General features: G+C 37.6%; 1 protein-coding gene across 4 annotated transcripts in view; it reads left to right on the top strand.

Moving 5' to 3' along the window:
- The first annotated feature begins 11,192 nt into the window (after positions 1-11,192).
- Positions 11,193-14,004, top strand: part of DNAAF4 (dynein axonemal assembly factor 4) — a 70,254-nt gene continuing 67,442 nt past the window's right edge. For all 4 annotated transcript variants that reach the window (XM_049613667.1, XM_049613666.1, XM_049613665.1 and 1 more), the window contains exons 1-2: positions 11,193-11,402; positions 11,736-11,883. In XM_049613667.1, the coding sequence (XP_049469624.1) occupies positions 11,280-11,402; positions 11,736-11,883 (271 nt within the window). In that variant the 5' untranslated portion in view covers positions 11,193-11,279. The remainder of the gene's footprint in view (positions 11,403-11,735; positions 11,884-14,004) is intronic.

Raw genomic sequence — 14,004 nt, 5'->3', positions numbered from 1 at the left:
AGTTGAATTAATTAATTAATAATCTTTGGATGCTCTGATAATTTCTAAGTAATTTAGAATATAACTCTGCATAATTTTCATACATACAGTTTTGGATTGCATTATCTTGGTTATAGAGTGGTTCTGTCTTTGGGTCCTGTTACTGTGAAATTCACAAGCATGAAAGAGATGACTGTGTGACCATATTATGTGTACTTCTGAGCTGTACTGGTCCACTAAATTCTTGTTGCATATGACAGGTAATTCTCAGTGGCCTCTTCCCAGTAGTTTCTGTGAAGTGTAAGTTGTATTCTGTGAATATGAATGATAAAGACTATCCTAGGTGCAATCCTGGCAAGAAATCATGAAGAGAGTAGTTTTATTCTAAAGTATTTGATGCAGAATGTTATAGAAGATAAAAACATGAATGGATGAGGAAAATTATAGAAGTTATGCATAAAGTTAACTTTATTTGCCTTGGTTCATAATATGCACAGGTAAGAAGTCTAAAAAGGAGCAATGAAATATGTTAAAAATTTTGGCAAATTTTACTTTGTGTGTGTGTGTGTGTGTGTGTGTGTGTGTGTGTTTATTTATTTATTTTTGAGAAAGGGAGTGAGCAGGGTAGGTACAGAGAGAGAAGGAGACAGAGAATCTCAAGGAGGCTCCACGTTGTCAGCACAGAGAACCCATGAACCATGAGGTCATGACCTGAGCCGAAACCAAGAGTTGGATGCTTAACCGACTGAGCCACCCAGGCACCCCAAATCTTGCTTAGTTTTTATCATAAGATGATTTTTAAAAATTTAAGATAGGGGCACGTGGGTGGCTTAGATGTTTAAAAGCACCTGACTCTTGGTTTCAGTTCAGGTCATGATCTGGAAGTTTGTGAGATTTGAGCCAAGCCTGCTTGGGATTCTCCCTCTCTCTCTGCCTCTCTCTCTCAATAAAATAAAATAAACATTTAAGAAGATAAAATAAAACATCTTTTAGATGTAAAATATCTTTTTCCAAGAGGTCCCTGGGAAGTCACAAGGATTCATTCTTTTATCTTACAAAAAATAAATAAAAGGTCCAAATATTTTGGATTGCCAGATATGTTTCATATTTCTTAATTGTTTCAACATTATTGTAAGAACTGCATGGAAAGAGTTGTCAAAAGAAAAATTAAATCTTTTCTAGGTCAACCTTTAGGTAAATACTACTTATATAAACATATTTGAGAGATTATGAACTTAATTTGTCAGTGTCCTCACTATCCACAGTATGTTTTTCCCCCTTGGGGGAAACATTGATTAAATGCTTATTAAATAGTTATGTATTGCATCCTCTTAGAGAAGTTTACTCTCCTCATTCTCATTTAGCATCAACCAATCAGTCTCATCATAAGAGGGTATTTCTGTTTTTCTCTCATGCTTGCCTGAAGTCTCTGCTGTAAGCCACAGGTTAGAAATGGGGTCTTCAAGGGAACCTGGGTTAAGTGTCTGACTCTTGATTTTAGCTCAGGTCATGATCTCACAGTTCATGAGTTTGAGCCCTGCATTGGGCTCTGTGCTAACAGCACAGAGCCTGCTTGGGATTCTCTGTCTCTCTCTGCTTCTCTCACTCTCTCCAGATCTCTAATAATTAATTAATTAATTAATTAAATTTTAAAAAACTGGGTCTTCAGTCAAGGTAGAGAATCTTTGAGTCTTGAAGAAAAGATTTTATTAGGTACTTTTCAAGGTACTTGGTTGCTTATATAGTTACTCTTCTAGGTAACTACCGGTAGCTCAAGAAATTAAGACAATGAGCAGTGAAACATGGATGAATCTGAGAAATACTTAAGACTTGGAGATTGATTGGATTTGTACTCTCTTTCAAAGGTATAGTTGTCAAAGTCAACAGCATTCAGTTCAGGAATATTAAAAGCTTCACTATTATTCCTATTCAAGTAGAAAGCTATTTCATGTATGCCAGGATGTGCATCAGAAAAAAATGCTTATGGCGAAGTCCAGGAGAAAAGCCCTGGATCTGTTCAAATGTCTAAATAAAAACAATATTGAGCACTTTACACAAAATCCTATTTAATCCTCTCAACACCCTACAAATAGATATTATTGCCTCTATTTTACAGATTGAGGTAACTAAGATTCAGGGGGGTGAGAAACTTGCTCAAGGTCATACAGTTAATAAAAGTAGAGTTGGGATTCTAACACAATTACCCTGATTTAAAACAATTAATAAATAATTGATAAGTGATTTTTGCCCGAATGCGTGACCTTAGATCCTGAATCCCCTGTTTTTGATAATCCTTCTCTGAACTTCTTCTATCTGCATTTTCTCCAAAAGGCAAAGATGTTGGTTGGAAGGATGTGCCATCTGGCACCCATGCTCCCTCTTCCAGACCATGTTTGGGCTTCCCCAAATCTGTAATCCTTGTCCAGTAGCCCTCGGATGCTTTAGGAACATCATGAGTCTTTTCTCTGGCAAGCCTGCTAAGGGTAGCCTGTGCTGCTGCTGCTTTATTTTTTAATAGAGCTAAAATTGATACATAACATTATTAGCTTCAAGTATACAATATAATAATTTGATCTTTGTATACACTACAAAGCAATCACCACAATAACTCCAGTTCATGTGTTATCATATGATTAACCCCCTTCACCCATTTTGCCTACCTTCCACTCCCTTCCCTTCTGATAACCACCAAACAGTTCTCTGTATCTATGTGTTTTGTTTTGTTTGAGACACGCACACACGTGTGTGTGTGTGTGTTCATTTCATGTAAATGAAATCATACAATATTTGTCTTTCTCTGACTTATTTTACTTAGCATAATACCCTCAAGGTCAAGGTCCACACGTGGTGTTGCAAATGGAAGAATTTCCTTCTTTTTATGGCTGAATAGTATTCCACTGTACATATACCATGTCTTCTTTTTCAATTCATCCATCAATGGACATTTAAGTTCTTTCCATATCTTAGCTAATATAAATAGTGTTGTAATAAACATCAAAGTGATATATCTTTTTTAAATTAGTATTTTCTTCTTTTTCAGATAAATACCCAGAAGTGGTATAGCTGGATCATATGGTAATTGTATCTCTAATTTTTTTAGGAACCTGCATATTATTTTCCATAGTAGCTGCACCAGTTTGCATTCCCATCAACAGTGTATGAAAGTTCCTTTTCCTCCACATCCTCTCCAACACTTGTTATTTCTTGTGTTGTTTTTTTCTTTTCATAACAGTCATTCTAAGAGGTGTGAGGTGATATCACATTGTGGTTTTGACTCGCATCTCCCTGATGATTAGTGATATTGAAGATCTTCTTATGTGTCTGTTGTTCATTTGTATGACTTCTTTGGGAAAATGTCTGTTTAGAAATTCTGTCCATTTTTTAATTGGATTGTTCATTTTATTAGTTTCTGAGTTATTTACATATTTTGGATGTGGATATGTGATTTGCCTTTCATCTTACTGATGGTTTCCTTTGCTGTGCAGAAGCTTTTTAGTTTGATGTAGTCCCACTCATTTATTTTTGCTTTTGTTGCCTTGGCTTGTGGAATAAAATCCAAAAATCCAATGTTAGTATCAATGTCAAGAAACTTACCACCTGTGTTTTCTTGTAGGAGTTTTACAGTTTCAGGTCTTATATTCAAGTATTCAATCCATTTTGAGTTAATTTTTGTTTATGGTGTAAGATAGTGGTCTAATATTCTTTTGTGATATCTAATATCATTCTAATGTGTGGCTGTTCAATTTTCCCAACACTAGTTATTGAAGAGATTGTCCTTTCCCCATTGTATATTCTTGATCATATATTAATTGGCCATATATGTATGGTTTTATTTCTGGGCTGTCTATTCTGTTCCATTGATCTATATGTCTGTTTATGCCAGTACTATACTGTTTTGATTACTATAGTTTTGCAGTGAAGTTCGAAAGTAGGGAGTGTGATGGTTTCAGCTTTGTTCTTCTTTCTCAAGATTGCATTGGTTGGCCTGTACTTCTTGTGTGTATATCCCTTTCCTCAAGGAAAAGCTTTCATTATGAAATATTCCTGCAGAAAATTCCAAGGAGACTAAGAATTTCAAATGTAAACTTGGTCTTCCAAGTTTAAAAAAAATTTTTTTAACATTTATTCATTTTTGAAGACACAGAGAGACAGAGCATGAGTGGGGGAGAGGCAGAGAGAGGGAGACACAGAATCTGAAGTGGCGTCCAGGCTCTGAGCTGTCAGCACAGAGTCCAACGCGGGGCTTGAATTCATGAACCCATGAGATTATGATCTGAGTCAAAGTCAGACGCCTAACCAACTGAGCCACCTAGGCGCTTTGCAGATATTTTAAATTTTTAATTATGCCCAGCCTATCAATTCTCTTTCATGGATTATGCCTTTGGTGTATCTAAATAGTCATCATCAAACTCAAGGCAATCTAGATTTTCTCCTATGTTATTTTCTAAGGGTTTTATAGTTTTTCATTTTATATTTAAATCTGTGATCCATTTTGAGTTCAGTTTTGTGAAAGGTGTAATAGTTATATCTAGATTCACTGTTTTGCATGTGCATGTCTAGTTGTTTCAGGACCATTTGTTGGAAAGACTCTTTTCTCCATTATATTACCTTTGCTCCTTTGTCAAAAATCAGTTGACTATATTCATGTGGGTATATTTCGGGGCTCTCTATTCTGTTCCATTGATTTCTGTGACTATTTTTCTTTGACTACACTGCATTGATTATTTTCTTCCCAAATTGATCTATAGATTCAATGCAATCCCAATCAGAATACTAGCAAGTTATTTTATGAATATTGACAAACTGATTCTACATTTATATGGAGAGGCAAAACACCCAAAATTAGCCAAGACAATACTGAAGGAAAAGAACAAAGTTGAACAATATCCAACTTCAAGATGTGGTACAAGGCTGGCTGTGGCTCCTTGGAGATTTCTAGGAAGCTGGTATGTCTGGCCTCACAAAATGAGCTAAGTACACCCTCTGCCTCTATCTTCTAAAAGAGATTGTAGAGGGGTGTTGGGTGGCTTAGTCAAGTGACTGATTCTTGATTCTGATTCCGATCTCACGCTTTGCGAGATTGAGCTTCATGTCAGGCTCTGTGTTGACAGAGCAGAGCCTGCCTGGGATCGCTTCTCTCCTTCTCTCTCTTCCTCTCCCTTGCTCACATTCTCTCTCCCTCCCAAAATAAAGAAATAAACTTTAAAAAATAAAAGAGATTGTAGAAAATTGGTATAATTTCTTCCTTACATGTTTAGTAGAATTAACGAGTGATCCCATCTAGACATGGTGCTTTCTGTTTGGGAAAATTATGGATTATTGATTCAATTTATTTAATAGATATAGGCCTAGTAAGTTTTATATCTTAGAGAATTGGTCCATTTCATTGAGGTTATCAAAGTTATAGGCATAGAGTTGTTGATAGTATTCCTTTATTATCTTTTTAATATTCATGGGATCTGTAATTATATCCTCTCTTTTATTTCTGATATTAGTAATTTGTGTCCTCTCTCATTTTTTCTTAGTTAGCCTGGCTTGAGGTTTGTCAATTTTATTACTCTTCAAATAACCAACTTTGTTTTATTGATCTTCTCTATTGAGCTCCTGTTTTCAATTTCCTTGATTTTTTTTGCTCCAATTTGTATTCTTTTTTTTTTTTTTCCTGCTTAGATTTTACTCCTGTTTTTCTGGTTGCCTAAAGTAAAAGCTTACATGAATGATTTTATATCTTTCTCTCCTCTAACATATGCATTAACTGCTGTAAATTTCCCTCTAGTCAGTTAAATTTTGATAAAACCCCAGCAAGTTAGAGTCTGGTTAAATAGTTTCATCTGAGGGCATACTTTGATAAGAAGAACAGAATGTTTTGGCCTATTTCAAAATGGTGCCTTTTCTCCTCCCCCTATTGGGAGCACAAGGGGATTTTTCTCTGATATTGACTGTGAAAACCTGGTACAGCTTCAGGAAGTAAAATTTCACAGAAGTGTAGGGGCTCCCTGATGACTGGCTCCTCCTGGAGTTTTTATGTCTGAGGCTTACCCATGGTGAGCTCTGGCAATTTGTCAACTACCGTTCCTGTTTTTCTACCTTGGCACTGGCTCCCATGGAGGTTACTTTTCTGATTGGTTGTGATCCCAATTTTTTTTGGGGGGGGGCAGTGATTTTCTCTGTGACCTCACTTTTTTATGGATCTAAGAAGAATTGTTGAATTTTTACTTTGTTCAGCTTTTTACATAGGATGGAGTGGTAACTTCCAAGCTCTTTATATATTAGATCAGACTTTAAAAAAATTAAATAACTGATATTGTGCTAAAACAATCTAATAGGAAAAATCATCAAGATCTCTACTCTATAAGTGTAAATCTGAAATATATGGACCATAAACAAAAATAAAGGAATAGTCACTGTATACTTTCTACATGAGCTCTACCTATATATTCTTATCTAATTGTCAACCACATTGTCTTTTCCTAAAGCCCAAATTTAAAATAGTAAAATAACAAATACATTTAAAACCTAGTGCCTATATTTTGGTCTGAAATGGTATTCTCCATTAAAAAGCACTAAGAGTTCTTGGAGAATAACTGATTCCATTTCCTAGAGATTAAAAAAAAAAAAAAACAGAAAGAATTTCAAGGTGGGTCTAAATCATCTTGTTCTAAGAATAAAGGATTTTTAAAAGGCTTTTAAAATTCTGGATGGTGTTAAAAATCATAATCAACCTTTCCCAATAGCCAAATATGACAATTTGACCATCAAAAATAAACAAATTATAGTTACTTAATTTTAGGTTAGGAATAAAAAATCAGATTTAATTGTTCATAATGTACATTTTCAATCCCTAAGAACTTCACAATATGTTAGGAGAAAATAGGGACCCTCCTCTACCACAGAGCTAGTTTTTACATTTTTTACTTTAATTTTATATATTTGTCATGTCCAAATAATGCATATATTTGTATATGTACATTATGAATCATAACATAAATAGTACATCCATCACCCAAAATTAGAGAGAGACAGAGAAAGAAAGATATAACTTGGCAATTTCTTTGGTGCTCTCCAATGGCTTGCTCTGACGTAATGAACAGAATCAAACAAAAATGATCTTGGGTGTTCTCTCTGTATCTTCTTGGGGAACCAGACAATATGGCCTAGATCTCTTGTCTCCCCATAAGAAGGACTGCATATGAACTCAGGTGGCCATGGTACTATTACTTTCTTCCAACTAAAGTTTCCCATGTGAGTCAAGTCACATATGAGTCAAGTCCAAAGTATCAAGTCCCCAGATACTGGGTAGTTGACTTTCTTGGACAGGTCTTATAGTTGCACCTAAACCAAGACTAGTGCCCCAGTGATTTCCCTACTGACAAGATTCCTTTTAAGTTTGCCCTGTAAGAAGGGAGAGCCACAGGGGGATGGAATTCCTCTCCTATAATGCAAATTCACACTGAAGATCCAACACATTGCTCTGGCCCCAATGTACTTCTCCTTGAGATGATGGCAGAATGGGGGAAATTGTGTTTTTCTCCTTAGTTTTGTAAGTAGGCTTCCTTTTTCACCAATAAAACCTAACCTTTAACCTAGTGGTTCTTTTTAAATTATTATTATTTTTTAATGTTATTTTTGAGAAAGAGAGAGAGCATGAGTGGTAGAGGGGCAGAGAGAGAGGGAGACACAGAATCGCAAGCAGGTGCCAGGCTCCGCGCTGTCAGCACAGAGCCCCACATGGAGCTTGAACTCAAGAACCACGAGATCATGACCTGAGCTGAAGTGAGATGCTTAACCAACTGAGCCACCCAGGCGCCCTAGCCTAATGGTTCTAACTTTGGTGTGGGCCAGATTTACCTAATGGGCTTCTTAAAACACAGATTGCTGTGTCCCACTACCAGAATTTCTGGGTCAGTAGACCTGCAATGGGGTCTGGGAATTTGCATTTCTAGCAAGTTCCCACATAATACTGTTATTATGGTTAGGTGACCACACTCTGAGAACCTCTATCTTAAATCATGCACTGTGTCTATGTGGAAATCAGCTCTGTTGTCTACCACAAAGGATCCCATTGGCACAAGCTTCACCTAGGAGTTAATCATTGTCCTTTATTCTCCTCTACTTGGTTTTATAGTTTTATTATATATGTAGGAATCCTTAACCAATAGATTTAGTTTTATAAAAGTTTTATAAAAATGGCATTATTTATTAAGGGTCTCATATGATTTATTCTTTTTACTCATCCATCCAGTGTATAGATATAATTAATTCATTTTCACTGTTCTGTGATATCATTGTGTGAATATAACTACTGATGGACATTTGGCTTGTTCTCAGGTTTTTGCTAGGAAATTGCTATGAAAGCTGCTTCTTTAATCATAGAATTAACCTTGCTTTTTGAAAGGACTCAGTCTAGAGGGAACTCTCCCTCCCTTCGACCTTTCCCTAAATTCTAACATCCTCTTCCTGAGACACCAATGGTGTGTCTTCTACCTTGCTAAGTAAGTAATGAACTCAGCTTGTTCAAGTACATGGGCCTCTGTGGTCTTTGGCTGAAGGGTTATATATAAAATATCTTAACATTCCTTGTTGTGCCTTTTGGTGAATACCAGTTCTTAATTTTAGCTCAAGTTTTCAATGTTTTCCCTTTATAGTTGGTGCTTTTATGTCATATTTAAGAATTCCTGTTGGGGCGCCTGGGTGGCTCAGTCGGTTGAGTGACCAACTTCGGCTCAGGTCATGATCTGACGATTTGTGAGTTCGGGCCCCGCGTTGGGCTCTGTGCTCACAGCTCTGAGCCTGGAGCCTGCTTCGGATTCTGTGTCTCCCTCTCTCTCTGCCCCTCCCCTGCTCATGCTCTGTCTCTCTCTGTCTCAGAAATAAACATTAAAAAAAAAAAAAAAGAATTCCTGTCTTACTCTAAGATCATATGGATATATATTTTTAATATTCAAACTTTTGTCTTGAGTTAATCTGAAATTCATTTGTGTGTATGATGCCATATGCATGTAGAAATCTAATCTCATTTTTTCCCATGTGGTAACCATTTCTCCTAGCAGCAATGTATTCAATAGCTATTCCTTTCTGTGCTTTTCCCCACTTGCATGCAGAGCCATCTCTGCCATATATCAAACTTCTATTTATATATGGGTTAAATTAGAGCTTTTCTGTTTTTAAAATGTAATAAGAAATAGTTTAAGACTTTAAGATTGAATGTTTCAAGGCCTGTGAAATACTGTTTAGATAAGTACATAAAACAACGTGTAAAAGTTAATGTTTTATTGGTATCCGTTGATGCAATCATTCAGTAATAAACTTATCAAGTTTTTTTAAAGGATAATTCATTCACAGTGCAGAAAGTTTAGTAAGACTGTGGTAGGCTGGAGAACAATTTAACTGCAGAGGTGTGTATGTGCTTAACAAAGTGATTGCTAACAGATTTTTTTGGAGCCCCAAACAACACAAAGTATCCCTTTTACTATCTTCCATACATACATTTTCTCACTTGTATTTTTACATAGTCAGAGAATCTAGACTTTAAAATTTTATATGAAAGAAATGCATAAATCCTCTCTTTTGGAGCATAGAAAGTCTGAAACAAAATGGTAAGAGTAAGAATAGAACCAAAGGGGAGAGAATGCCAAAAGTAAGGACGAGGGAAAATAAATCTAAGAATGGCTCCCAGTATTCAAAGTTAGAGAACCTTGAGATGATAAACCCCTGACAAAATTGGGTAAGGTACTGAGGGGTGTCCTGTTTGGGGGACAAGATTATATTTTTTTTCTCTCAAGTCTGCTGCTTCTAAACTTTCCTCAGGGAAATTTTCAGGAGGCTTGAAATTTGTGTTAAAAGGCTCCAAAAGTAAAAAGTTAAAAATCCAAATCCAGGGTGACTGGACGGCTCAGTCAATTAAGCGTCTGACTTTTGGTTATGGCTAAGGTCATAATCTCATGGTTCATGAGTTCAAGCCCATCAGACTCTGTGCCGACAGTGTGGAGCCTGCTTAGGATCCTCTCTCTCCCTCTCTCTCTGCCCCTCCCCTGCTCTCTCTCTCAAAATAAATAAACTTTAAACTCCAAATCTGTAGGTGGCAAGTAGTTCATAGGTGCCGAAATTTCATGTAAATTGTGTTCTTATCTTCTTTTTTAAGCATCAGATTCCAGTAACTTATAAACTGAGTCTAGAGAAAGTAGCCTGGAGAAAAATAATTGGAATAGGAGTTAAGAGATCATGATTTTAATCACAATTCTGCCACTCATGTATGTGGGCAGAGGGTTAAGTGTGTGGGCCTCAGATTCCTTAAATATGCAGGATGAACTACATCACTTTCATATCTCCTTCCGGAGCTAAAGTTCTAAGTCTCCTTAAGCAATTGTAAAATGTACCCATGCAAATCCACGCTATCCTACAGCTTAGTTGCAGCCAAGCATTTGTCACATGAGTCATAGAGTTATTCTCCCTAGGTCTCAAACCATGGAGTGAACCCGATCTACACTCTTTTGGTGGCGTTAAGTTTGATAGGATTTGGAGCACTACAAGAGTAAGGCCAAGCTCCCAGGCCAGGATATCGGTCTGATCAGGAAATCTCCAAAACAGGAACACCAAATGATGCTCTGACAGCCTCCATAGTAACAAAAGGCCAGTGCTGCAAGACGCATGGGCTCACACCTGCTTCTCCCAGGTCACTCTTTCCAGTAAGGGCACATCTTTTTCTTTCCTTTTTCTTTCTTTCTTTTCTTTTTTTAAAATTTAATTTTATTTATTTGTTTGTTTATTTATTTATTTATTTAATGTTTATTTTTGAGACAGAGACAGAGCAGGAGCAGAGAAAGGGAAGACACAGGATCCAAAGCAGGCTCCAGTCTTCTAGCTGTCAGCACAGATCCCCATGGGGGCTCGAACCCATGAATCCTAAGATCATCATCTGAGCTGAAGTGGGATGCTTATGGGACTGAGCCACCCAGGCTCCTCCTCCTCCCCCTCCCCCTTTTTTTTTTCCATTCACAGGCGCAAGGCTTTTTTCTTAAGACGAAGGCCTATTTCTTTGGTGATTCACTCAGACCGCAGGTACCGGATAAGAGCCAGAGAGGTGGCATCACTGGCGGCAAGATGCCCCGGCAGTCACAAGAGAAGCTCACGGGGAGATGACAAGGCGGTGGAAGGGGCGCGCCCGGGGCACGCTGGGAACGCAGGGCGCCGCAGCGGGGCCTGACCCGGAAGGGCTGGCGCTTGGTAACCCCGGCTTCCCTAGCAACCGAGCAGGTGCTTGTCCTAAACAGCCGAATCCTCGGTTACTACCGCCTCCCGAGATGCCTCTGCAGGTTAGCGATTACACCTGGCAGCAGACGAAGACTTCGGTGTTTATCTCTGTGCCCCTCCGAGGCGTCTCCGTCAGGGACGCGGACGTGTTTTGCACGGAAAACTATCTGAAGGTAGGAACTCGAGCTGTGCCTGAAGGGCCCTCGGGGACGTGATCCGAAGACTCCATGGGCGCGTTGTTGCAAATAAGCGTCCTAAAATTTAGTTCTATTTTTTCAAACCGAATTCCATCAGGTGACACCTCATCTTTAGACCGATGTCATCAGATCAGACCTTATTCTTATCTAGGATTTCCTCATATGCCTTGTTAATCTTATGGGACCTCGAATAAATTTATAGCAGGCATGTCAAAATGATTTTGGCCCCTATCCCTTTTTTTTTCGTAAAGGCTTAGTCTTTATTTTGTGTAACTAAATTAACCTCCGTTTACCCCCCCTTCTGAATAGGTCAACTTTCCTCCATTTTTATTTGAAGTGTTTCTCTGTGCGCCCATAGATGATGAGAACAGCAAAGCCAAGATTGGGAATGACACTATTATATTCACCTTATATAAAAAAGAAGTGGCCATGTGGGAAACCCTTTCACTGCCAGGTGGTAAGTGTTTTTATTCAAAGGTGTTCATCTGGTTGTGTGTTTTGTATTTTATACCTTTAAAAAAAATTCTCTTTCAAAACAGTTGTTTCTCTAGTAGAAGAAAAATAGGAACATGAACATGGTTTAAAGGATATAGTGCTTCAGCTGACACTTAAGATAAATTACTTAAAGATTGAATAATTCAAAAGTTAGAGCGCATTTGTATTAGTTCTCAAGCAGATGTGAACTTGTATCTTCAGAGGCTAAGGCCTCTTGATATGACCTTATTTTGTGTAGGCATTAACACATCTGGTAATCCCAGGAACACCCTATTAGGTTACCATCCCCTGCCCTGCCAGTTTGTTTTTTGTTTTTTGTTTTTTTGTTTTCTTGTTTGTTTGTTTGTTTGTTTGTTTTTAAAGGTTAGGCTACCGAGGCACAGAAGGGTGGAATAATTGGCACAGGTCACACAACAAGTAAGTGGCAGACTGGAACTGCAGCCCTAGAAGTTTGAGTATAGAGCAGTGATTCTTTGACTTATCTACAAAACTTTTAAATAACACAGATGTCTGAAACTCAGCCTAGTTCAATCAAATCAGTTTATGGGAGTGCGGCACAGGTATCGGTAGTTTCAAAAAAACTTCCCAGGGATTATAATGTACAAAGCTGAGATGCCCTGTTCTCTATTCCCTTAATAAGTACTCTGTTCTTCTACCAAGATTGGCTTTGTGGGTCAGTAATTGCCCTCTACTGCTTTACCTCTATTTCCTTCCTCCCTGTTGTAGTTGTCTTATATTCTAGGGGTTTATGTCTGTTGCCTGAAATTTCTCTTAGGTCTCTGGCGTTAAGCCTTGAGTAGGAATTACTGAGAATGGGGAGGTGAATATCATTCTTGATATTACTCTTTTCTTGGTATTTTGCAGTGGAATTTAATTTTGTAATCCCCAGGACCAGGTAGATTTTTCTCTAAAGTCTGGTGTTCAGCTCAGAAAATATTGGTTAAGGTAGATTACCATACTGAGGTTACTTTAATTCTTTAGTGATTGCCAGACTAACTGAAGAGTTTTTTTTTTTCTTTCCTAACCATGATCTTCCTCTTTTTTACATCTGCTTTCATTGCACATTTACTTGATTCTTCTTTTTCATGGTCTTATGGTCATCCATTCCACACTTTGACCATTTAAACCAAGGTTTAAGAAATATTTTTCTATATAGGACCAGATAGTATTTTGAATATTATGGGCCATATGGTCTCAAAAGCAGCCAATAGACCATTCATGTTTATTGACACTGAAATTTGAATTTTATCTTGTCACAAAATATTATTTTGATTTTTCAACTATTTAAAAATATAAAAATTATTCTTAGCTTGTGTGCTAGAGGAAAATAGGCAGCAGGTCAGATTTGGCCGTAGTTTCCCAACCTCTGATTTACACTAATCAGAACAGTCTTAAAACTAGCTTATATAACAAGTAATTAACATTGATTTTACTTCAGAAACAAGGTTTGAGATTCCTTTAGAAATCAAACTCAGTTACACATGCAATTCAGTGAAATTATTTCTTTAAAAATACTGGTTTTCACATAAATTATGTGGAACTGCAGTCTATATGCCAAGCCTGCCTCATTATTCAAAACATATTTGCTCCATTTTTTCCTCCTGACTTCTTTCTTGGTATATTTTTCATTTTTTAGAAGTGAAAGTAGGTTCTTTGAATTATTTTTGCCCTTAAAGCCGGTCCAGCTGTCTCCATTCTGTTATTAAACAGGAAGTGGGTTGGGGGAGGCTTCAGACTTAATTTTAGTCCTTAAGCCCTAGTCAAGATCTTGAATGAATAAAAATGCCATGCTTTTTTTTTTTTTTTCCTTTTTAAGACAGTTTCTTTCAAAGTTAAAATTCCAGGGGAGACTGGGTGGCTCAGTCAGTTAAAAATCTGATTTGTCATCATTTTGGCTCAAGTCATGATCTCACAGTTCATGGTTTAGAGCCCCATGCTGGGCTCTGCACTGATAATGTGGAGCCTGCTTGGGATTCTCCCCCTCCTCCTCTCTCCCCCCTTCTCTCCCCCCTTCTCTGCCCCCTCTCTTCTCCCCCTCTCCCCCTCTCCCCTTCTCCCCCTCTCCCCTTCTCCCCCTCTCCCC

Source organism: Panthera uncia (assembly GCF_023721935.1).
Source record: "Panthera uncia isolate 11264 chromosome B3 unlocalized genomic scaffold, Puncia_PCG_1.0 HiC_scaffold_1, whole genome shotgun sequence".
In the NCBI taxonomy this organism is placed as follows: domain Eukaryota; kingdom Metazoa; phylum Chordata; class Mammalia; order Carnivora; family Felidae; genus Panthera; species Panthera uncia.
Note: the sequence above shows the minus strand (reverse complement) of the source record. Positions and strands in the feature narration are given on the sequence as shown.